This window comes from Anguilla rostrata, chromosome 8 (genome assembly GCF_018555375.3).
Source record: "Anguilla rostrata isolate EN2019 chromosome 8, ASM1855537v3, whole genome shotgun sequence".
Taxonomy (NCBI): Eukaryota; Metazoa; Chordata; class Actinopteri; order Anguilliformes; family Anguillidae; genus Anguilla; species Anguilla rostrata.
This window is the reverse complement of record NC_057940.1, coordinates 38,118,898-38,144,523: the sequence shown is the minus strand read 5'-3', so window position 1 is coordinate 38,144,523 and position 25,626 is coordinate 38,118,898. Positions and strand designations below refer to the sequence as shown.

At 45.0% G+C, this 25,626-nt stretch overlaps 1 protein-coding gene and 1 long non-coding RNA gene across 2 annotated transcripts in view; both read left to right on the top strand.

Moving 5' to 3' along the window:
- The window catches only part of LOC135260352 (zinc finger protein 704-like), a 52,062-nt gene extending 31,454 nt beyond the window's left edge, over positions 1-20,608 (top strand). The window contains exons 3-9 of the mRNA XM_064345585.1: positions 175-319; positions 794-1,051; positions 5,759-5,859; positions 7,504-7,777; positions 8,281-8,388; positions 9,819-9,916; positions 10,401-20,608. Coding sequence (XP_064201655.1) covers positions 175-319; positions 794-1,051; positions 5,759-5,859; positions 7,504-7,777; positions 8,281-8,388; positions 9,819-9,916; positions 10,401-10,512 — 1,096 coding nt within the window. The 3' untranslated portion in view covers positions 10,513-20,608. The remainder of the gene's footprint in view (positions 1-174; positions 320-793; positions 1,052-5,758; positions 5,860-7,503; positions 7,778-8,280; positions 8,389-9,818; positions 9,917-10,400) is intronic.
- A 1,758-nt stretch (positions 20,609-22,366) lies between these two features.
- Positions 22,367-22,974, top strand: LOC135261667 (uncharacterized). Its single transcript, XR_010332008.1, has 2 exons — positions 22,367-22,647; positions 22,706-22,974. It is a non-coding gene; the product is annotated as an uncharacterized LOC135261667 (long non-coding RNA).
- Positions 22,975-25,626: the final 2,652 nt, after the last annotated feature.

The window sequence follows — 25,626 nt, the reverse complement described above, 5'->3', positions numbered from 1 at the left end:
CCAACATTTTTGTAATTACTTTCACTGACCGCCAGACATGCAGTGTGTGCGTTTTCTGTTGAACATGAAACTGAACATTCACTTTGATTTGTTAGAGATAATTGTGAGGTGCACCGCACACAGAGTCCATCAGGCACGCCCAGTGATATTCTGCCCCGTCTTGAATCTTCGCAGGAAGTCTGAGGAGGAAGTGGACATGGACAAGGTGACGGCGGCCATGGTGCTCACCACCCTGTCCACCAGCCCGCTGGTCCGGAGCCCGCCCGTCAAAGTCAACGGTGAGCACCTGCGGAGCCGAGCTCACACGCGCCACCACATGGTGGAGGAGTGAATTTCTGCTATCGTTTCTGTTTCTAACACAGCTGACATAAAGATTCCTCCCGTTAGCCTGTCCACTGTAATGGTGCGTTTGCCTGTAATGGTGCGTTTGCCTGTAATGGTGTGTTTGCCTGTAATGGTGCGTTTGCCTGTAATGGTGCGTTTGCCTGTAGTGGTGCGTTTGCCTGTAATGGTGTGTTTGCCTGTAATGGTGCGTTTGCCTGTAATGGTGTGTTTGCCTGTAATGGGCTTTGCCTGTAATGGTGCGTTTGCCTGTAATGGTGCGTTTGCCTGTAATGGTGTGTTTGCCTGTAATGGTGCGTTTGCCTGTAATGGGGCGTTTGCCTGTAATGGTGCGTTTGCCTGTAATGGTGCGTTTGCCTGTAATGGTGCGTTTGCCTGTAATGGTGCGTTTGCCTGTAATGGGCGTTGCATGGCTGCGCCCAGTGTGAGCGTCGCTTGGTTTTATCGGCAGATGTCTGAAGGGTGCCTGGAAGACGGGCTTCACCGTCCAGCTAAGAGCAGCGTAGCTGGAGTGGAGCGCCAGCGACCAGTCAACCTCCACGCGTCCCGGCCCTCTCCGCGCGACAGCTTCAAGCCCTTCCGCGCAGCCGGGCTGGAGCGCGCCGACGACGTCACTCACGAGCCCGGACAGAGCCCTCGCCGCCGCGGGGCGCCACGCCTCGCGAGCGAGGAGCAGCGTGTCGACGAGCCCATCCCCCGCAAGCGCAAGGTGAGCAGCCCCCTCGGGGAGGTGGGGGGGGGGGGGATGGGAGCGGAGTCGGGAGCGCGTGCTCAGCCAGACTCCCTCAGGGGCGGTGGACATGACCGGGGCTTGTGTTTGGAGAATTTTGGGTCCCAGCGCCGCCAGGTGTGACACTGCTGAAGAAAGTTGGGAGGTCTGAACACTCCAGGTTAAGGCCCAGCTGACTGAATGGGTGCTATTTAAGGTGCAGGCATTTCATGATCAGAAACCTGTCTTTAATTCAGTTATCTTACAGCATCCACTACACCTGTCTTCTGTATGTATAGTATGAGGTGTGTCCTATACCTACAAAAAGAACCAGTGGGCATTCAGACCCCCCAAGTCCTGTGTGGCCCAAACAAAGCTCTCCATTTGATAACGCAAACTGACAGTGCTGTCAGCCTGGGCTTTTCATTAAAAGGAGCAAAAGCCTGTTTAAAACCATCTTCTCCCTGCAGATAGCGCTCTGATAAAAAGCTCTCTGTTGTGTTTACTCTGTTGAAGGAAGAGGCTGTGAAGTTGGTCTGGGTCTCAGCCCTCATGGTGATACATCAGCAGTTCTGCGGAGCCTCTGTTTTTGCACGCAGACCTACGCCGTTAGCCTTCCGTGCGTTTCGGGCGTCCGTTAAGATTGTTCACACCTGCTCCTCTCTCTCCGAGCCTTTGACGTGATTACGCGGGGGTCAGAGTCCGCGCGACCGCGCGCGGGAGAGAGAGGAGAAACGCGCGCGTCCGGGCCGTACGGCTTCCGGAGCCCGAGCGCTGCGTCCCGATTCGCTCCCTCCCGCCGGACGGACTGGCACCCGAATCGAGAGTCCCCGGCAGAACCGTGGCTGCGCAGCTCAAGCGCCAGCGATGACATCATCCGCCGAGCAGCCGGAGGAAACAAAGGCGCCACGTTTTTCCCCCGAACGCGCGGATCGATCCTGCTCTCCGACTAACATCGACGGGGCGTGAGCGGAAAAAAACTCTGCCTCCCGCACGTGCCGCCATTTTAACTTTTCGATAAAGAGATCCTATATATTGAAGCGTGCCCCCCCTCTCCAGAGCGCACGTCAATTGTACCTGGTATTTTCCGCCCCTCCTTCCTGGGGCCGAATCGAACGGCTTCGCCCTTTGTCTCGGGGTTCTGTCTGCGGAGCTCGAGGACGCCGGGCGTGTGTGCTTTTTCTGTCATCGTCCCCCTCGTCCCTGTCATTCATGCCGCTTAATTACTTCTCCGTCACGCAGAAACACTTCAGGCATTAAAATGAGCGATTTTTCTTTCTGGCCTTCTTAGATCAATAACGGCAATCTAGCACACAGTAGCCGGCGACTGGGCCACTAACACACAGCTTTATTTGCTCACCACTCCCAAAGAGGGAGAAAATACACTGGAGGGACTGCTTAAATCTGTGAGCACCAAGGACCGAAGAGATAAGTCTTAAATATCATGGTCCTATTTACTCTCGATAGGTTAGGAGTGGTGTCAGTCTGCAAAATGCACTGACTGCTTCAGTCAAAATTGTGTGTGTGTGTGTTATTTTTGTGTACGGGAAATGCACATACACGTTCACGCAGACGTATGTCCCTGAATAGAATGTATAGAGGTCTCGGATACAGCCCTAGCTCTTTGGACTCAAAAGGCCATCAGAGCATAGTTTATTTTAGATTTTTTCAGAAGACGATCTTATTGAGAGTTTGAGTATAAATTTCCATTTCCTGTGCGTTCGAGGAGCTAAGCTGGTGAAAGGGTAAGCAGAACTGTGTGTTAAATGTTCAGTCCTTCTGCAAGCATGAAGCGTCAAAACCACTCCGAACTAGGCTTACATCCTGCGACAGCAATCGCTGTGGTTAAAAATACCAAGGTTCACATGCAAATAGTTGTAGTTTGCATGTAGTCTCGGTGGAGTAGCTATAGTTGTTCACCATTACACATTACTGCATGTTTTCTACAAATAAATACAGATCCCTGATCCCAAGTTCTTGTAATGGTGATTACAATTAGAGAGTTCAAATTACAGAACAATAAAAAACCCCTTGTATTGCATTTTTGCTGTTACAACACTACCATTGCTACAGCATTGAATATACGTTTACCCTGCAATCCAGTGTGCAAAAAGCTGAAACATTTAAACTTTCATAGTATTTCACCTAGTTATGATACCACTCCCGCAATTTCTGCGGATGGAGCTGCTTTCTCAGCGAGTGACTGGGTGAAATTGATATTGCTAGAGCCTTCCGTTTATTTCTTAGAGGCGAGAGAAAACGACAGTCGGTCACGTGACCGTTTGGGTGCTTTATTGCATCGTGTAATGAATGCTATTAAGCCAATTGAGACTGGAGCCCATTTCCCTTGTGCGTGTTTGTTTGTGTAATCTTCTGTCAGTGCCGTGAAAGGGCACACTCCCTGCCTCTCTGCATTTTCTCAGGCAATTGTTTTTCGCTCGTAATTACCTTTTTGGATGATTCACGCTGCCTGTAATTATTTAGACATGATCCGACATGACAGCCGGGTTCGAAATTAGGATTATTTCAAGGCGATTAAAAAAAAACGCCTGTGAAGTGCGTTTGAAGTGATTATGCGCAGGATCAAAATTTGAACGATGGCTTGCTCTCGCCGAGCTTGTTGAATTGATGCGCAAGATGGAATTATGTCGCAGGAAAGGTGACTGCACACCCTTTCAGGCTCACAGGGCTGAGGCGAATAGCGTTCATTTCGCCGCGTATTTATCCGACAGTTATTGTGTTGGTGCCTTTTATGAAAATGCATGAGGCAAAACATCTGCTCCCCGTGATCGATTTAAATATGAATGCTGCTCGGAGCATAACATAATGTTAATCATATTGGCGTAAATGATTTTAATCATAATAGCGCTTTGTGCAGTTTAAACAGAATTAAGTGGATAACACTTGATTTTCGGGAGCCCATTATATTAGCATTTTTTGACGCGGATCAGTGGTTGCAAACAAAGTAAAATTGGCCACCTCTATGGCATTGGTGCCTTTGACCTCTGTGTGAACTTTCATGTTTAGAGCGACTGTATGAATGCTCTTTGTAAGCTGTGCAATGAGTACATTTTCAGTGTAAAAGAAGGTGATGTTTGACTCTTTATTAAAATGCCTTATCCCTCTAGATTTTTAAATGCCATTGGCTGATTGGATAAAAGTTGCATTTACAAGATCTGAAAACTCTAAAGTTCATTTATAATTTGTTTACTTGTAAGCAAGCTCTCTTTTTTCTTTCAACAACGGAACAAATCATATGGAGATCCTTAATACATGAAGGTGCTTGTTTTACATTGGAACACGATGCAAGTTTGAACTTTTGTCATGGTACGACGCTATGCCTTTCTAGCATAAGCCTCTAGTTCAGTCTAATCCCAAAGCACAATCTCATTAACTTCGGGTTGCAAATTTACGCAAGCGATTAGCATTTTAATTTTCTAATCTTTTCTGTGAATGTCAACATCCAACCTCTCGACGACATGTAGAAAAACAAAAATGTGTGAAGAGCCTCATTTTGTTTTTCAAAGTGAAGGCTGCAGAGACCTCGCATCCTCTTCCAGAGTGAATTTTAATTTATCAGTTCAATTTTATTCTATTTGATTTATTTTGTATAGCGGTACATGATCACAGGATTCGGGTCTGTCAGGCTTATGATTGTCCAAACTCGACAGTGTTTTGACTGTCTCCACATCAAACAGTGCATTAGAATTAGTAGTGCATTAGAATTAGTGCTGAGTGTATAAGAAATATGAGCAAATTAGAATGACAATGTGAGTGTGTATGAAATTGAAAAACATTAGAATGAAAGTGGTGAGTGTCAAAGAAAAAAAGTAAATTAGAATGACAGTGTGCGGGTGGAAGTAGACAGCGAGGGGTCACAAACAACACAAAGGTGTTGCTTCCCTCAAACAAAATGCTGTGTGTTTCCATAACGTTTCTGCCTGGATCTTCCATCCTGAAGGAAGGACGGATGGGTTTTTCTAGGAGTCTGTAGATGTTCCTCTCTGGTTAATACAGTACGTTTTGCCTTGAGGAGTCGGGCATTATCTGTGTTCACAGTGTAGTCTCTGTGTGGGTTGTAGCCATTTGGTGATGTGTTTGTTTTGCCATCCAAAAAATGCACAGTGTAAGCAATTTTTTGTGTTGTCATAAAATAACTAGAATTTAAGATACTGCAATATTAATGATACAGCGTGCAGAGAAACATGTGGTACACTTTACACTGCAAGAGGTTAAGCATTTGAGCAGTTGTAGTCTTCCTTGGTAGCACGGTGTTTCCTTACCATGTAAAACGCACTTTTGTAAATTGCTTTGGCCAAAAGCGTCTTCTAAATGGCTAAAATGTAAACTGTAAAATTCTATATCTTTAATTTAGACACATCAGTGCATTGTATTCATTTAGAAGATGCTCTCTTACCCAGAGGAACTTCATGTGTAGAAATGTGGCTGGAGTCTACTTCTGAATAAGAGAGTTTGCTTTCATTAATGTGGTCGGGTTGTCTGTAAAAGTTAACTGTCCGTTAATGACATCAGTGTCTCACTGCTTTATCCTCTGTGGCCAGGGCCCCTTCTGCAGGGGAGGGGTGGCTGATGTCTCTGGGCCAAAGGCCTTGGACGGCTGGCTTCTGAAGGCGTGTGTGTCTCAGGTGCGAGAGTGTAAAGCGCTGGTGTGTGACCGTACGCTCTGTTGCTCTGTGCTTGTGGCAGAACTCCATGAAGGTGATGTTCAAGTGCCTGTGGAAGAACTGCGGGAAGGTCCTCAGCACGGCCGCAGGGATCCAGAGGCACATCCGAACCGTACACCTGGGGTAAGAGAACACGCACTCACACACACAGACACGCATGCACACACACACACACACATGTACACACACACACACACACACACACTCACACACACAGACATGCACATGCACGCACTCACACACACATGTACACACACACACACACACACACACACACATGCACTCACACACAGACATGCACACGCCCGCACTCACACATGCACACACACACACACACATGTACACATGCACTCATACACACACATGCACTCACACACAGACACGCATACACACACACTCACACACACAGACACGCACATGCATGCACTCACACACACATGTACACACACACACACATGCACTCACACACAGACACGCATACACACACACTCACACACACAGACACGCACATGCATGCACTCACACACACATGTACACACACACACGCACGCACTCACACACACAGACACACACACGCACGCACACTCTCACACACACATGTACACATGCACTCATACACACACACTCACACACACAGACATGCACATGCACGCACTCACACACACATGTACACACGCACACACACATGCACTCACACACACAGACACACACACGCACGCACTCACACACACACCTACACATGCACTCATACGCACACACACACACACAGACACGCACACGCACGCACTCACACACACATGCGCACACACACACTCACATGCACATGTACACACATACACATGCACACACACACGCATGCGCGAACACACAAGCACACACACGCACACACACACACACACACGCACACACATGCACTCATACAGACACACACACACGCACAACAGCACTGGTACCTGTCACAGTGAGCTCATCCACATACCAGGGCTCTCTGTTTGCCTGACTGCCTGTTATCTCCCTAGTGTAGAGATAAGGGATACATTTTTCCTTATCATGTAGCATATTTGCCGTACATGTGATTTAATTTTGACTAGATTGCCATCATAATGGCATTTTCTCCGTGGCGCACCGAGCACAAACTGGGCGTGGACAATGAAGACCTAACGAAATGCAATCTCAACTATCTAAATTCTGTCACCCTTCCTTCCTAACTCAACAAAACAGTACTTCACAATTGTGTTTTCCATGTAAATATTTCAAATATAGGGGCTCTGATGTATGGGGTAGAAGATAAATATTTTCCGGCTTTTTGTATGCTCAGTAGAGCAAATGAAACTTTGAAGCCTTTTTTCTGTTTAATTCGATGATAGCCTTCCGCAGCAAATAAGGCCCGGCAATTTAATTCCCATAATGCCGTCTGCCTGAATTATTTGTGCTAATGTGGATCCCATGCACTGTTCCTGGCTCTTATGGTTCTAATTTGTGCTCCAGAGAAACAAAATAACACCGGGGCCCTGTTGCTTTCAGTCACCGGGGCAGTGAATCTCTTAATCTCATTTATTTTCCCAAACTGAACCCCGTCTTTTATTTCATTACAGTACGTAAGTACACGCCAGGATGAGACCAAATGGGTGAAAGCCCTTTAGGCATTATCTCTACCTTCTTTTTCTCTCCTCCCTTCCTCTCCTTGTTTTCTTTTCCTGATCTCACGTGGTCCTCCCTCTGTTCTTTTTCCTCCTGCCGTTCCTCCCCCCTCCCCCCCCCCGGCAGGCGTAACTGCGATTCGGAGTGCAGCGACGGTGAGGAGGACTTCTACTACACGGAGATCAAGCTGAACACCGACTCGGTGGCCGACGGGCTCAGCAGCCTGTCCCCCGTGTCCCCGTCGGTGCTGTCCCCCCCTCCGCCCCCGCCCCCCGACCCCAGGCACCCCGACGGCGGGGGCGGGGGAGGGGGCGGAGCCAAGGTCGAGAGCTCCACCACGCCCCTCAGCCGCTCCGCCCCCAGCACGCTCTACCTCGTCCACGCCGACCACGCCTACCAGGTACCGCGTCCGATCGCGAGCCCCGACCCCCAACACGGTCGGTGGTCCGAAACCAGTCATGGCTGTTCTGTGAGGTCCCATCAAATGTTTCTGCATTGTGGCACGCCTCATAATTATTTTTAATAGATGTGTTGTGAACTCACAGTAATGACTGAGCTGTAGTGTAGTGCTGGAGCAGCTACTGGAGGTCGTGTTGCAGATTATGTTGTGAACTGTGTGCAAATGTCTTGTTCCTCAGCTAGGTACTTGGTGTATTGGTCTGTAAAAATGAGTGATGCAGGTCACAGGTCTTTCTGGGTCCCGCAGACTCCGTCGTTTGTCATCCAGATGCATTGAATTTGATGGGTAAAAATGATCGTATTCCTGATAAAACCGCTATTGTACAGACTGTCGTCGTGGTGTGTGGGTGTCAAACGGTGGTTGCATGTATTGTGTGCGCGTGCATACGTGTGTGTGCGTGCGTGCGTGTGTTTTTGGGTGTAAATTCCTCCTGCTCTCTGCAGGCGACCGCCCCGGTCACTATCCCCAGCTCCACCAACTTCACCCCCAGCAGCTGCAGCAGCGTCAGCATCTCCTGGCAGTCCCCTCCCGTCACCTTCACAGGTGCCTCTGTGAGTACTCTCTCTCTCACACACATTCACTCACACTCACACACGCACACACACACTTTCACTCACTCACACACACACACTTTCACTCACTCACACACACACACACACATACTCAGAGACACATACCCACACATGCACACTCTCTCATACAAGCTCTCACACACCCACACTTTGCAGGTTTTTAAAGAGCTCCGGTCAGTAGCTTTTCGTGTCATAGCTTTACACACAGATCGCACTGTCGATTAATCAGTCTGTTTACACAAGAAGCTCACAACAGCTATTTGGGTGCAGATATAAAGATGGCTTCTGCGCAGAGAAAAACAGAGGAAAAAGCTACACCGTACACACTCGCACACACACGCATGAACACAGATACAGATGCAGACATTCAAATTCACACACCGCTGGTAACCATCGCAGACCTCTAGGCGCACACACCTCTTTCTGCCTTCCAGCCCCCATCAAGCGAATTGATCTCTCCGTCATCAGCATCGCGGTGCCTCGCTTGAAGCTGCTGTGTGTGTGCGTACACGTGTGCTTATCAATATGTGACCGCGTGGGATACAGCAGTTTCTGTAAAAAAAAAGACAAAAAACAAAAAAACAAACCATTCCGTTGGCCACCCACAATGCTTGCTCCAAAAACCTCTTATGGCTTGCTAGGTTTTGGAAATAGGGTTAGAGCTCTTAAAGCCTTGTCCTTTTTTAAAATTTGTCATGTAAAGGTTATATTGTCCATTTCAATTTCACGCAATATTAAGGGCTAATGTATTTGTATCCATATTATTATTGTTATATTTTATGTTAGAGGTTATATAAAATGATGTATTTTGTCCTATTCAGCATTATTTGTTATCTTCTATCCGAGAAGGACTGGCTGAGTAGCGTTTGAGTCAGCGGCAGTTTGCTTGCTTTTCGTACCTAATGAGGTGGCTGTCCTTGGTGCAGACACACAAGCGGCGGCGCGGCCTCTCTTAGAGAGGATAAAGAGTCACTACAAAAACTGCTGTTTAGTACGGTGTTCACGGTCAGCAGGCGTACTCTTTCTGCAGAAATAAAGACCCTTATAATTGGATCTGGTTTAAAGTGTTTTGCTGACAGGACTGCCTCTTTATTACGAGGTAAGGGTGGATTTTTCCTTCTGAACGCAACATATACGACTGTGAAAATAAGGTACACTAAGGCACTGCTTTCATTTAAATTATTTTATTCTCTTTATGCACCAAAAAAGTGCAGAACCGAACCGAACCAAAACTGTGACACCGAGACCATGCACCGAACCATTGCACCCCTAGTGACTGCACATACGAGTGTGTGTGAGTGTGATTTGTGTGTTTGTTTGTATGAGAGTGTGTATGCAGTATGGCTCTTTGTGTCTCGAGTGTACGTGAGATAACTGAGATGACTGCGGCTGTGTTTGATTGGCTGCAGGCCTCGCCGACTCACAGTAAGCCGCAGAGTTTCGGGGAGCAGCGTCCGCAGTCCATTGCAGTGCTCTCGTCACCCCCTCGAGCGTCTGGCTCGCTCAGGTACTGCTCCGTTCACATTTTGACCTTTGACCTCTGCGGCCGTTTAATTTCCTTTGCGTTCGATGGTTTGTCTGAGTAAAGGTACCTTCGCACCTAGCGCTATAACTGTAAACAATAACAGCAATTATAATGATAGAAAGTTTTCACAAGCTCTGTGTAACAGTTGTTCACACTTATCTCTTATTTGTCCTGCGTTACCTTGCATGTAATTGCATTAATTGGAATCTTAAATCAGCTTGATATTTCTGGATATGGCAGAGATACCATTTCACTATATGGCCTTCCTCACAGACTGCTCAGTTGCTTTTCTAGTGGTGGCTTGTGTGCTCTGGCTTGTGAAACCGCAGGATGTCACTGCAATGGAATGAGCCTACAGTCGATTTGCGCTTTCAAAAAACGGGGGGGGGGGAGAAAGCGGGGGAGCAGCGATTTGTTCTGAATAAAAGACGAGTAACGCTCGCTCCTTCTCCGTCTGGCCCGGCAGGAAGTCCCGCGGGGAGGGGAAGAAGTGCCGCAAGGTGTACGGCATGGAGAACCGCGACATGTGGTGCACGGCCTGCCGCTGGAAGAAAGCCTGCCAGAGGTTTGTGGACTGAGGACCGGGGGGTGGGCACTCCGTGCCGTGAGGGGCTAAAACGGAGCCCGTCACCCACCGCTCCCACCCACCAGCACCCCCGCCCCCCTGCTCTCCATCTGCCCTGGGCTGGGGTGGAACTTCCAGAGGCGTCCCCCCCCCCCTGTGGACCGAGAGCCAGCCGCCCCCTCTGAGCGCGACCGCCGCGGAGGACGCCGCGCGCGGCTCTGGAGCCGCTAACCGCTAAGCGTCTTTTTTTTATATTCCTCTTCTCCTCTTCTCCTCTCTTTACTTGTTTCTCAAGCTCTGGTAGCGTAAAACTTTTTTGTCCGGCAGGAAGGAATCAGCAGTGAAGCTAAACATCGAAAAACTTTCCATTTTGTATGGAGAATACCTTTTTTTTAGCTTTGGAAAGGTGTAAAACAAAAAACAAGAAATTTAAAAAGGACGAGAAAATCATTGTTTTCCAGAGGATAATTCTTCGTATTTTATTCCTCTCTGGTTGACGTTGCTCCTTGTCCGTACTGTAGACTGCTACTGGGGGCGCCTCTCTCAGACTGCAGGCCCCACTGGCCCCCCCCCCCAGGGAATGTAACACAGTGTTTGGATTTAAGTGAGCGGGAGAGTGGGAGAGCGCCCCCTAATGGAAACAGACTGATGCAAAAAAAAAAACAAATGATAACAAAGACCAGGAAAGAAGCCGAAAAATTGACCAGCAAATATCCCTTGTCTCTGTCACGTTTTTCAGCTAGCGACTGCTCTCAAACACACACGCACACATACACAAACAAGCGTTGTTTTTATGCGTGTCTACTGATAAATTCTTTTTTTTTTCAGGGATAAGGTAGTAGAAAGCAAAACCAGCAGCTACATTTATATAAAAAACTGTTTTCTGTGCTCTCTGGTTTATATAGCACCGATATTTACTCGCAACCAAAAAATTGTATTTACGTGTCTGAACCCCGCCTCCCTTCACTTTTCCTCTTGTCATTGTTGAGTGGTGCGTTTTTGTCACAGTAACTATTTCGAACAACTGAAATGTTGTGGAAAATGAAGACAAAGCAAACTTCCCGGCAATAAGAAGGTCATCCGTAAAAAGGCCACTTTTTTGCCACCAGAGGGTGACCATCCTCTGGGTCAGTCCTACCGTTATTGAATTTAGACGGGCTGTGTTTTTCCACTCTGCACAGACAAAACAGGAGTCATCAACTGAAATTCTGTTTTTCAGTTCTAATAATGTTCTTTATCAGCTCACAGTCTTCACCACAACATAGCGGTTTCACAGAGTAGACCTATAGGAGATTAATATCTGTACGCGGAAGAGCTTAATACCTGTACCCTAAAGAGAACCTCTGCCCTTCTGTGATTCTACTTGTATTATTTTGTGTACTATAGACTTCAAAATAAGCTAATCCTATCCAATGCAAGAAATGATATCGCAGGTCTCGATTGCTTCGCTAAGCAACTGTTGAACTTTGCACACCAGAGAGGTTTAGAGAATCTGCGATGCTTTTATAGAAGAAATCCATGAGGGGAGCCATACCTTTTTTTTTCCAGTACTGATAAGCTTGACTGCGATTAGTATTAAAATAATAATAGAAAACGTTAGGAATTTTATGTATGCTTTGTGAAAGCATGTAAAATCGGCGATTCATGGTGAGGTCGTGTGTGACCTCTGACCTCACGAGCACTTACTCCACCGTGTCCACTCGGTTTGTCTTATTCTGTCACATGGCAGGGCCAGCACGGAACAGGAAGGACCTGGGAAACCGTTACCGCTTCAGTCACATACTTTCTGTAGTTGTATTGTGAAGGCCACTCTGCACTTAGCTCTCACGTGGCTCACTCTGGCTGCGCTGCGTGCGTTTCAGTTCGGTGTGTACGCCGTAGAAACCGACCGGCGTGAAAAAGACCAACCGCATCGTTGCGACCCTGCTGTGAACCTGGCGCCCTGCCCAGGTCAGGTGATTCCACTGGGTATTCAGATGGTCTTTCCACAGGACCCAGATTATGAAGAAAAAAAGACATTTGGATGCTCATGATGAACATTGGAGTTTGGCCATTCATCACTGGCCTGAAATTTTGTCAAATAGATGAAAGCTGGGCAGGACTAGTTTATATATTCTGCAGTTTTCTTGGGCCCAGAAGTTGTTCTGTTATTCTTTGAACTATTCTTTTTTTATCCTTTACTTTGAGCAGTATGATATTTCTAAAAGTGTGTTTCCCTGATCTTGTTTAAAATTTTAAGTTTTCTCCAAACCGAATCTGAAACTTGTTCTAGCTGAGCAAGCATAGATCACAAAGCCAGTGTGGGTGACTATTCCTCTAGCATGCAGTATAACAATGTAATTTGTCTTTTTAAAACTCTATTGCAGAACACACACACACACACATGCTCCCACACACACACACACACACACACACGTATCTGGTACATGTACTTTTAAGCAAAAGTTAGATTTATCCACTCACCTAATTATTCATGTTTATTATCCTTTTTGCACATCTCGTTTTACCAAAATGGCAAAGCTTGCAAGCTAGATTCCTGAAATAACTGTGAAAATTGGCATTATAGCACAGGAGCTCATTTGAAAGCAGCACGCCCATAAAAGAGCCTGTGTGAGAAGTATCTGTGCTTGCCCTGGTCTTGGGTGAGCTGTGAGCTCACGCCCCAGATGCAGTGGAACTGTGTCTTGGGTAGCCCTTGTTTGACCTTACGTAGGAGGGCAGCCGGTTTTCCTACGTGTACATCTATAAAGGAGTACCATAAGCTAATATATTTTTATTTGAGATCTTAAAATAACTGTTGTAGTCCCACAGACCTCGTTTCAAATAAATAATTCAAAGGAGATATAACGCAAAGCAATGAGAGACACCCTAGTGAAGCATCACACACTTGCATAGAGCACGGTTTTATGTGTTTTGGTCTTGAGAGAATTCAAATTCAACAGAAGAAAATCACCCAAACATTTGCAAGGGAAGAAAATGAGATGTTTCTTTTTTCCCCCTGGTAACAGCCATGCAAACCATAAACAAATCCGTTTCGGAAAACGATTTTAGTGCATTAAGCTAATTAACAATGAAAGTGAGCTAACAGCGGCACACGGTTCATTGGCTGCCCGAGGCCCTTGCCCGCTGCTTTGCCTTGTCCGTCACCCCTGTGTCACGTCGAATTGAATCTCAAAAGTTGATAATCGAAGTAAAGCCAAGGCTGGACAGCGAAGGTCTGTGTGATGCGGTAGTGAGGGAAAGGCCGAGGTGCTTGGCTTCACGTGTGGCAGTTATATTCGAAGGCAGCCATCTCCCCATCTGATGCAGCATGCAGGAGAGGTCTCAAGGAAACACTTTTGGTGGCCTCCCTCTTTCTACCCTGGAGCCATTTTAGAATGACAGGCAGAGAAACGACACCACTTGTGAAGTCTGGGGGAAAATCCATATTTTTTTGCGGATTCTTAATGACTTGATAGAACATTACCACAGGCAAGGATTTGATTAGTAATATATTTGCGTTCAGTTTTAATGAATTGTCATGAAACTAACAGATGGGTTCTACAAACAAAAACACTTTCTCGATCTTAATGGAAGCCTTGTAGCCAGAGTTTTACCATTGATGCTTGTTGACAGTGGCATTTTAACCAAGAACAAGCTATTCTGGATAATATTGTGATGCTGTGGCAATAGTAGCTACATTCTTTCTTAGGAGTCTGGGCCATCAGTGTGGTAAAGTTATTCTGGAATTCACCTCTGTTATGCCCCACACATTCACAGGACACACCCTACCCAAACTGTGGTGTCCAAGCCACTGGAATGGGATGCCTGTGGAATTGGTGCTTTGCTGGGTAGAACCATAGTATCAAAGATGCCATTGACCTCTTCCCCAAAAATGTTTTATGAATGTGCATTATTATTTCCAGTACATACAAATGCATGCCTCATCTATTTTTCAATTTTTTAGTCCTCATTTAAACATTCATGCACACGCTACACACACACACACACACTGTTAAATTTCACCTCATGATTCCAAATTCATACACACAAAGAGCTGTAAAATCTACAAAAATGGTTTTGTGGGCTCAGAAATGGAAAATTTGAGAATATCAGAAAAATGTATTATACCTCTGAGAGTGAACTTTTCTTACTCAGTTTGGCAATGTGAGGATTTCTTCCTGTTACTAGCTAGCTGTGGAATTGGCTGTCTGCCTAACAAAACAAAAAAAAACTAAGAAAAATATTTACTTTTGTTTTTTAATTTTTTAATCCCCTGTATTTATAAAACTGGTGTTTGCTTTAGATCATGTGATATAATCCATTATAGTCATTGCAGCATAAAGATGCTTGACGGAATCCCAAAACCCTGATAAAATGTTGCGTTTTTTTAACCGGGCATGAAAACATTTAATTCCCTTCATCAATGCGCACAACCAAGAAGCTAAAACGGAAAAGCAGCGTCAAGGAGCCTCCATTAAAGTGTGTTAACGTAACAAACCGATTTAAACACTCCTTTGCATTCTAACACTGAGAATGCATGCTTTGGAATTCATTAGAGACAGCATTTAATTTCTGTTGGTTTGTTTTGTTTTTTAACCACCTGCCAAGTGTTTGCCTGGCTGGACACGATAAACAAACAAAAGCACTTTTAAAAAGCCTGAAGCAAATCAAATAAGTAGACAATAGACTATTTGACCAAGTTACAACCAATTGTATTTTATACCGCAAAGCTAATTCGGTCCCAAAACTGCCGTGAATCACAGAAAGCAGCGCACATAAAAAGGAGAGGGCAGCTGATTTTTACGATTTTTATTTATTTATTTGATTTATTTTTTCGAAGGGAAGGGAGGGCAAAGCTAGGTAGAAAAACATCTCCAGCACCGAGTCGCTGAGTAAATCGCCGCGTTGTGATTCTGTCAAATCCTCCCTCTCTCTTTGAAGACTGGGCGGCGGTATGAGGCGAGCCTTATTAGATCGGTGGTGTGCAAGCCTGGCTTGAGTTCTGCCTAGCCCCAGCGGGCGGCCTCCGGCACTCGCTGTGTGTTCCCTGCATTGAGAACGGCGAAGCCTTTGTGCGCGTTTCGAATCGACAAACAATGGCGCCAGCAGGTGGCCGCGGAGAAATCTCTGTAAATACGCTGCCGTGCGCGTGACTGGACTGTACTCAAGAAGAAGCATCCCATGACACGCACAGTGGTCAGAGGTGGAAGTAGGGTTGCCAGATTTACAAAAAAAATAGGCCAAACCGGGAATCATGCACACCCACACACAGGCGACATAGAGCAACTTTAAGCTTGATTGCACAGTGGAGGAGAGGATGCTGTCGATAAATGGGGGGAAGTTAAGAAGGGGGTGAAACGTGTAACACTGCAAACGGATGCCATGCCAAACTAACGGTCAAATTTCAACCAGTTGAGTTATTCAGACCGGGAATATATTGTCCGTTTAGGACAACGAACTGGACCTGAATTTGAAAACCTGACGTTTCGGTCCGTTGTCTGGCAACCCTAGGTGGAAGTGAGGCGAATTAGAAGGTCGGTGATTAACTAGGAATCCACCAGAGCACTGTGAGGGAAATGTTCGAAATGACCAGCGGCAAATTCCTTATTTAAAATTCTTAAAATTTTGTTTTTCTTTTGAGGAGAATATAGTGGTCAGCTGTTCAGATAATTGTCTGGATTCCTGCTTTCAGCAACCACCAGGATGCAGTCTTTAAAGTTGGTTCTGCTGTGAAACTTATTCATGAAGCCCAAATAATCAGTGGAAGTATGAAGTGCCTCATAGGAGTCTGACATTTAAGAGGAGTTCTGTGATGTCACAAAAGAAAGCAGGGGTTTCCTTCTTTGGGAGTGTTTCCATGGAGCATGTGATTATCGACAGGGCGCGTTTTGAATGCTCCTCCCGATAGCTGAACTTTTATGGGGTTTTTTAGTCATTTGTCTGAATGGAGGCTTCAGGAATGTACGGGGAAATAGAGGAGTCTGTGCCTTGGTGATGTGTGACTGTGTTGTAACGCACAGGAACGAAAGAATGTCTCTGGTGTTGGCTGGTATGAGTTCTACGTTTTTCTGTCGGTACCCAAGCGAAAATGGGGAGACCTTTTCCATGCTTTGTGTACAAAAGGATCTGCTCTTTACTTATCATCCTGGGACTGGGTCGTTTGAACCAATCAAAGGTGATGGAGTCTTTTCCCCCAACATTACCGGGTTTCAATTCTCTGTACAATACTCTTGTCATTTTTGTTGTCGTTTTCTTTCTGGTTTTCCAATCTTTAGATCACCCCTTAAGCGAGATTCATAGACTTAGAGCACTTATGTACAAAGAACACTGCTATACAAATACGCTATTGGAAACCTCAGCCAATACAGCACTTCATCTTTGGGAAAACCAGGAATTCCTTCTTATTTTTTATTCTTTATTTTTTGGAAAAACAAAGGGTTAAACGAGTGAGATCACCCATCAGATCCAGGGAACTTGAGATAGACTCCCACAGCAGGAGTATGAGTCATTCATTTACCTGTGGCGAATACAAAAATTCCCTCTGTAGTTTTTCGGTCAAATGAACAGCAGTTCCTCACTGTGTCCAAAAGTGATAATTGGTCCGTGCCTCAGCCCCCCAGGAGTCGGTGTGATTTTGTGACTAGGGGGGTTTCAGGGATGGTCCCTGGGCTGCGGCTGCTGGGTGCAGTTTTGACTATCCCGGAAATTTGGGCTTTCTTCACGTGGGATCAAATGTAGGCAAGAGTTCCGCTTGGAAACGGCCTACACACTCAGAAATGATTCTGCTGTGAGGGAAGCCACAGGCCTGTCAACTCAGGCGAGTGCCCCTCAGTCCATGTTCTGTTTTCGGACACCGTCAGCGTTGTGGGTGGGAGCAGCACCTGACTAATGGCCGGGGAAGCGTCCATTTTGTAAACGGGTCGGTACGTTCGGTTCTTTTCTACAGGAGTCGTACAGCGGTTTTCCCTCATCAATGTGAACATTAGCGACGCCGATAAAAGTCTGAAATCTGCACGGGGAAGTCTCAGCGATGGGTTATCTCACTCTTCTCAACTTAACGACCGTGTTAACCTCAAGAACTCAACAACTGTCGCACTGGATTTTTACACTTTTACTAATATCCTACAACTGAACTGTATTTTTCATACTTGCATGTGCATGCAAAAAAACCTAATTAATATATAAATGTGTATATTGTGATGTGATGTCCATGAAACAGGCAGAAGGCAGGCAATAATCAAAATGGTTATTTTGGGGACGCAGTCAGTTGTGATCCCATTCCATTGCACTTAATCTTCCAGTTCACTTTAGCAGAAGAAGACACACCCATGTTAAGTTGAAGCTTACTGCGACCATTTTGTGCAAAAAGGCTGAAACTGATCCAGGGTCGATGTTTGTGAGGAAGAATCTCTCTGAACAGCTTGGCTCCTCCTCCCCTGGAGATGGTGCTGTCCGATTGGCTGGCTGCTCTCCTGCTGCACTGTCGGTTCTGGGCACTCAGCCAAAGGGTTCTGCAGGCATTCTCTCCTGAGAGACTGTTGATCTTTATGCTAACACAATACAGGAAGTGTGAGCCTTTTTTATTTTATGGTAAGGTTCCACTAAAGGAAAGTTCCATTGGCTCTTTGCGACAAACGTTAAAAGGACAAATTGCCTGCATTCTTCCTGCACCGGGACCCACAGTGATGTTTTTATACGTTTGACGCTTTCCTATTTTAATGTCTTTTTGTGTAAGAGGCAAGCAACTCTTTGTAACATTCCTCACATTGAACAGTATATTGTACAACGTTGAAGGAGCCACTGGGGAAGGAACGCTTTACACTACAGTATACTGTGTTCTAAAGGAAAACTCAGGACGTTTTGTCAATACAGGCGACCGTTGGCAGGGAGGTGGAGAATGTGAATTTGAAGCCATAACTGACCGTGCTGTGCAGGGATGCCCAACTCCTGGCCTTCTCGTCCAAGCGCTCGGTAAAATGTTCAGTGCTAAATCAACTCTCACAGTGTGCATATGGTCCCAACTGGACTCGTATTTACTCCGTTAAGAGTTGAATTAACACTGGACATTTTACTGTGTGGGATTCTCTCTCATGCTACCAGCTGGAACAAGGACTCGGTTCACCCAGTCCAACCGCACACACTAATCTGTTTTAGGTGTTGAAGGGCCGGCTGGGGTGATGACAGAAGCGGGTTTTGGGCGCAGGAGTTGAGCACCCCCCTAGTCAAGGAAAATGGTGTAGCGGGGATCTTGAGATATCAGGAAATTGCTTATGTTAGGGTGGTCACTCCTCAAACACTGTCAGATCCAGACACAGTTTACCTTCAGAAGCCTTGCTACCGAGGTCTCACTCACTCATTTGGTTCCTCTGCATTTGTCTGTTGTATACATTTGGTTATGCACTTTTTCTATCCTTTTAAACTATCGGACACATTACATAAGAAGTGTCCAGGTATTCAAGACACTCCATGTTTTTTTTGTTTGGAGAGGAAGCTGTGCAGGATTGTGATACCTGCAGATCCCATCTCACGACTCAACCTCAAGATTTATCTCCATTCTCATTTCAGTCCAAGTTTTTTTTCCCCCCCAGCGTGTTTATACATGATTTGATGAAGTCCTGTATGGGTCCACATTACATTAAAAGGAGTAGATGTTCTGGCTATGTGAGTAGCTAGAGAAGCAAATTTTTTGAGTAAAACCTAGGGTGTAGATTAGGTTGCAGACAATACAAATATGAGAGGACTACCCTAGTGAAAGACGTTTTGAAAATGACCACATCAGCCCTCTGTGAGATAGCCCAGCTTTCACAGATGTGAATTTGTGTCGATGTGAAGGAATGAAGCAGTCATAAACCTGTAGAGCTCTGGCTAAGCCTAGGCAGCTTTAGAGGTCACGTTATCCCCGTTTCTCTGCTAAAACGGTTTGACCCTCTCCCTGGGTACATCCGTGATTCTGAATATCAGGCAGCAAGCTCTTTTTTATGATTTTTACAATTAAACATGAAAAAATATACATCAGCTGGACTAAATCATATAGCATTTTTGTGTGTCCTTTTTGTTTTAATAAAAACACATTTTAAGAAAATGTAAAGCAATCTGGACCCTTAAAGACATGTAAAGCTTTGTAATTCTATGGGCTGGCTGGTATATGTTCAGCCTCTTAAACCTGTGGATTAGGTACAGACTGCTATAGAATTCATTTCATATCTTACATAAGCCAAGTGTTTTGAACTCCTGCCATGGAAGGAAATGATCATTCTCCGCAGAATTGATTTTCAGAGCCAGTCTTTCTCCATAGTATGTTTCTGAGCCCTTAATGGGGGTCTTGTCTGTTGAGCGCAGTCTTCGTCATTGCGGTCAGTTGGCTTTCTATCCCAGAAAGAAAGCAAAGGGCTTCCATACTGCTGGTCACACAGAAGCGGCCCGGGGCTGCTTCGCAGGACTAGTTACACGCATTCGTCTGTCCTCACGCTCGTGTCGTTCGTTTCCACGGGTCTACACCTCCGGTAAAATCATCCCTGTCCAATCACTCACTCGAGCGGCACAATCACCCGCCTGGGTTCAGTGCGTGCGATTCTCACACGCACACACACACACACACGCAGAATACCTCAGTCTACTAAGTCTGTAACGCTCTTTAGTCCAGCAGACACACTGGGTCCGGATAGCAGCGCTGACAGTGTTTGAGTCCGTGTCCTTTTCAGCGATTCAGGGTTGTACTGCAATACATCACACGTCGTGTACAGAACGCACTCGCCACACGCGGTGTCGCACGCGCCATCTCTCGATGCACCAATAAAGTTTTTATTTTTTGATTTTATTTCGGTTATTTCTACTATTGTCATTCTATGCTTTAAAAATAAATGTTGATTTCTTTCTCGAAAGGATCAAAACCTGGTGACTGTTAACTCTTCATATGCTGGCTGTTCTAGTTATCAGAGCGGTGTATATAGATATATATATAAACTGCCGTGGTGTCGTACAACGCTGACGTTGTCTTCCTGGTGCTTGTAAGTGCAGCTGTTGTCACTTCCTTTTTTGTGTAAGACCCCCTCGAGGGTTTTCTGTGTTAACTATGAGCTCCTGGAGATCAGTCACTGAGAATAAAGCCTTTTGGCAGTTGTTTACTATGCGATGTGTGAGGCGTGCTCCTTCCTTCTTTTTCAGGTAACTTCCATGGAAAAGGGCGGTAAGTTTTGGAAATTAACCCTTTATTGGGTCTTATAAAATGCACTCCACTTGTTCCCTTCACTAGCACCGTTTGAGTAGTTTGCTCTGGAGATCTTTACACGTGTGTTTGGTAAACTTGGGTCTTCCTTCGTTGGTGTAACTTAGTGACTGAATCTTTTGCCATTTCATATGTCATCACAGATTTTCGATGTAGAAACCACACGGTCTGCTCTGTGTTCTCAGCACTGAAAGTACAGCCTCTGTAGTGAAAGTAGTGCCATTGCTTATGTCCAAATTTGTTCTGGTTTTCTCACCCACTATAAGGGTATGGCTGTAGAAAAATGTATAGAATGAAAGGAGCGACTGAGTTGGTTCGTACAGAGATCTGGTGTCAAAGTGTGGCCAGATGAGACAATATTTGACATTTTTGGTCGTAGTAAAACGTGGTATGTCCGGTGCAAGCCCAGTACCAGCAGGCCAGGTTTGTGGAGCGACTGGGATATTGTTGGCCCGTGGACATCAGAGGCAGTCTCAGGGTTGTTCAGGCCTCAAAGTGCTCCAATATAAATCACTAAATCACATTTAAAAAAATAAATAACTTGTGTGGCCCAGGAATGGTTGTGGCCCTAAACTGCAGTGTTTACGCCAGCGGCCGGCTCCTACGACCAGCTTTCCCCGTATTTCAGTCATCGAACTTTAACTCTTTTGAAGTCACCGTTAGCCTTGCAGTGATTTACCAGACCAGTTTTAGTCTTTGAGCAGTCTTTTAGTTTTTGAGCAGCTCAATTCCAAGAAAAAGCCTTATCTAGGCAACATCCAGGTAGCACCATACACTTGCTAACCTGACTGTGTCCCGAGGGATATTATGCGACATTCAGACATTTTTTACTTCACTTTTCTACAACTTCAAACCAGACTTAAAAAAAATATATATATATTTTTTAGAAACTTCTTTCTTCATGGTTGAATCTTTGCTTTAAATGGACAGGATCTGAATGAAGATGAATTGTGTAAATTTTTACCATTCAAATTGTTCAAAGGGTTAAATACATGCACAGTCAAGACATCTGTTTTTTATCTAATATTTATTCATCTATATATACATTTTTTTCACAACTTGGAGATGAAGAATATTCATATGTGTCAGTATTTCAAGCTCTGAGGCCACAAAATGTGAAAACTGCAAGGGTATGTATACTTTTGCAAGCCACAGTATCTCCACCTGAAACACCTCCATACCACTGAACAGCAGGACCAGGACCTGGCACCGTTACTGAACACATGCATTGGCAGCACCTGACCCAAAAGACATGCTTTTATCAGTGTGGTTTTGCCCGTCTTCGTTTCTGTTGAACACAGCCACTCCCATCTTCAGTTGTTCCTCATCAGTAACCACAACAGGAGATCTTGATCAAATCCATCCCAGTAATTAAGTTTCTGTGCTTGAGACTGGAGGCTTTTGTTGTCTATCGCCCTCTTGTGTCCCTGCACGGTACTACATGCTACAATGTCAACAGCAACCAAGGCCATCTTGGTTACCTTTTGTCTGTTCACAACAAAAGTGGAGTGAAAGGCTCAAGGCAGTTTTTTGTGCTTTTATTGTGTTTTATTTAGCATTTGACATAGAACCAAATAAGGTCGTGCTGGCAATGTATTATGACCCTCTTGGATACAGCCTAGGTGTTGATTTTTCAGCAAACGGTAAATAAAGGGGGGGAAAATTAAACAGGCATTCATTTTACAATCACCAAATGTGGTTACAAGATGTCAAATCAGGCGACCCTGTCCACCATTACTGGTAGTAGTGGCCACACAGCATCATGTACTACACAGAGCACAGAAAGCAACAGAGCAGCAATATCACTCCTGGAAAACACTGACAACATGCAGCTGTCATTCACTTAATGCTGGCTTCATTTGCAGCTCCAGGTTTCCTAGTCAATAAAGTGGCAAACGGGAATGCGTGTGTATTACTGGAATGTACGCAGGACATTTCCACGTGAGACGTGTTCACACACTGCCATTATGAGAACAGAAAGCTCTGCTTCCATTCAAAGTGGGACAAAGTCGCCTGCTCTCCGGAGAAAGGGAAACTGGTAATGCCACAATGGACTGCAATCAAAGATACATTTGCATTTGTTTGCTAAAGCTTTAGGCCTTGTGGTACAGCCTACTTAAACTCACACCAGCAAATAAAGTTTTACTGTTAACTTGCGCGTTCACCTGCAAGCTCCAAACCTCAGCAGGACAACAGCATTGTTTATTTTTCTCTTTATTTTTTGCTTTCTTTATAAGATGGCTGAATTTCACCAGTCTCCACGGAGTCGAGTGTGCAGAACGTGTGAGTGACACCCAGCAGGACTGACAGCTGTCAGGTGGGGAAACTGATGGCAGAAGACTGCGATCACGCACAAGATGTGTAAACACTGCCAAGGCTACTGCAATCCCACATGGGGAAAACTCAACATGGATCAGCAAGCTGGCTCTCCATCCAACAAACGCCTGACACAAAGTATCTACTTCAACACTTCCACAAAATGTCTGAATCAATCTGGAATCATGGTTGCACAACAGCCTCGCTTAACTGTCGTCCATATTACGCTAAACTGACCCCTAAATTTAATTTGGTTAACGTAATTAAGTTAAAGAAAGAAATGCCATGTCCAATCTGTGACCATAAAGAGCAAAGTGAATTGAAGACACGCAGGCACCCTTCTGAAAGTAGAATCCTCAACAAAAAAAAAAACAATCTCAGCCACAGCCCTTTATAGCCGATTAGTGTATTAACAATCATTTATAGACTACATTCATACATATCATCTCCACTATATCTCTAAAAGGATCCCCAGTTCCATCGGCCTTTTGCTGTTAGAAATTGCGAGCATTCATCATTCAGTATTAGAATTACAAGTATAGAGGTGGACAGAGTACAATACGCTATAAACCATGAAATATATTAAATATATTTCACTTAATACCCCTACACAAATAAAACAAAGAGTGCCCGCTGACTATAACCGTATTTAAACTAGTAGTAGATCTCATGATTGGCACAGTAGATAAATATGCTTTGGCTCAGTTACACTAAAACCTAACATAACAATCTCCAATGCGGATTTTCCCAGGAGAGGCGGTTAACCCGATTTAGCTGTACACGAACGCGCGCGCCAGCCTCCCCCGACAAGAATTATACTAGCCATAATACATTCTCATAATAATAAATTCTTCTACTAAATCATCACATCCAGCGTCAAAGTGAAATACCTAAAGTGACAGGATAGAAGGAATGGAGTGACTGGAAAGAAATACATTCAGAGAAAAATGATGTGGTTCACTCAGGATTGTGGCATTCATATGGCTGTCAACAGAAATATTACAAACAGAAAGAAGATGGCATCCTTAAATGAGGAATATCAGCATTTCAATTACAACCCCGATACTGACTGGGGGCACAGCAAGCTTTGCCACACAGGACCAACACTGTCACCCGAATGTCTTGAATCAGGTTTATTTGGTAAATGTAACGTTGTTAAAGAAGTTCGTCCAATCGTACAGACGCCTGGAACAATCTGGGAAAAATTCTGAAGTACCTTGGCCTCCTCAAAGTGACAGCTTTACAAGAAGTGCATCCAACTGTAAGCAGCATGCTACAATCTGCATGCTCAGCAGACTTGACCTTCCAAAAAACTGGAGTTGGCTTAGAGATGGATAACCTCTGGACAGGTGAACCAAAGCATCTGTAACATGTACTGTAGCAATAGTACTGCAGCTTTAGTTCTGAACTGAACCTATTCAAGTTTTCGCCTGAAAGTGTGACTCCAGGGGATTGCAAACATCCATTTCTACTGGCTACCTTTGTTGATAAGGGTGAGTATGTTGCCATAACAGCACCCAATGGCACTCATTGCCTCATATAGTCTATTTCAGCGTACGTTTTTATAGCTAAACCACAGTGTTATGTACAGACTAGAACACAGAAAGAGGGCAGAATTGGTCTTCAGATATCAAATAATAAACCATTTTCTGCATGTTTTCTACATATATATTATCTTAAGAACTAAGTGAACTTTTCAGGCGTGAGAAAGGCGAGAGTAACAATATTATTCAAAACATTTAGCGATATTACTCAATTTCAGACAAGCAGGACAAAAAAATAAAGTGACAGTAGCTACTACATTATGATGTAACAAGTTCCTAAGAAGATTAATCAGCTTCTCCAGTATATTTAATCGGCCAAAGGCTAATGTCAAGGAGAAAATGGCTAGTAGCGAAATGATCACACATAAGGACGAGAATGACCTATGCATGAGTACTAACTGGTGAACCCCCACTCTCATAGTGTGAGGAGGGTGGCTGTGCGGTGCGCCAAAAAATTGGGCTCAAAACCAGGAGGTTGCAGGTTCTGTTGGGAAGCAGCTGCTAGCCTCAACAAAGCATACCAAATTCCTTTGCGAATACACACGTCATAGCGGTATGTAAACCAGTGCCGTCGACTTAAATAACGGAAAAGACAGAGAATAGTGAATATGAGTAGTGTCTACTGTTTCAGTGTGTAAGACTGCCTGAACTGTTTTCTCCCAGACTAATTATTCAACCGATTATATATTTTTTTAAATGCAGAAAAAAAAGCTAAATGGACCAAAAATTATGAACTGAACCACTACCTGCCCCCCGCCCCCCCCAAACCCACATGGGGTGGACATTAGCTTCTTCAGCCGAGGCTTTTTGCTTCTCGGCCTTGCTGAACATTAACTCCTGTGTGTTGCGTGCCTCGTCAATATGTGCCTTTTCCTAACCGATTAAAGTAATTACCATGTGAGCACAAATAGATGTCAATGTGCCCTGACCATCTGCTCAGAGACTCATGTAACATAAAAAAAATGTTAAATGGGGACACGAATGAGAACCTGGTGCACGAGTACAGACTTATTCTGTTCCTTGCCTTTGGTTTTTTTGTGGTGGGGGGGCCAAATACTAG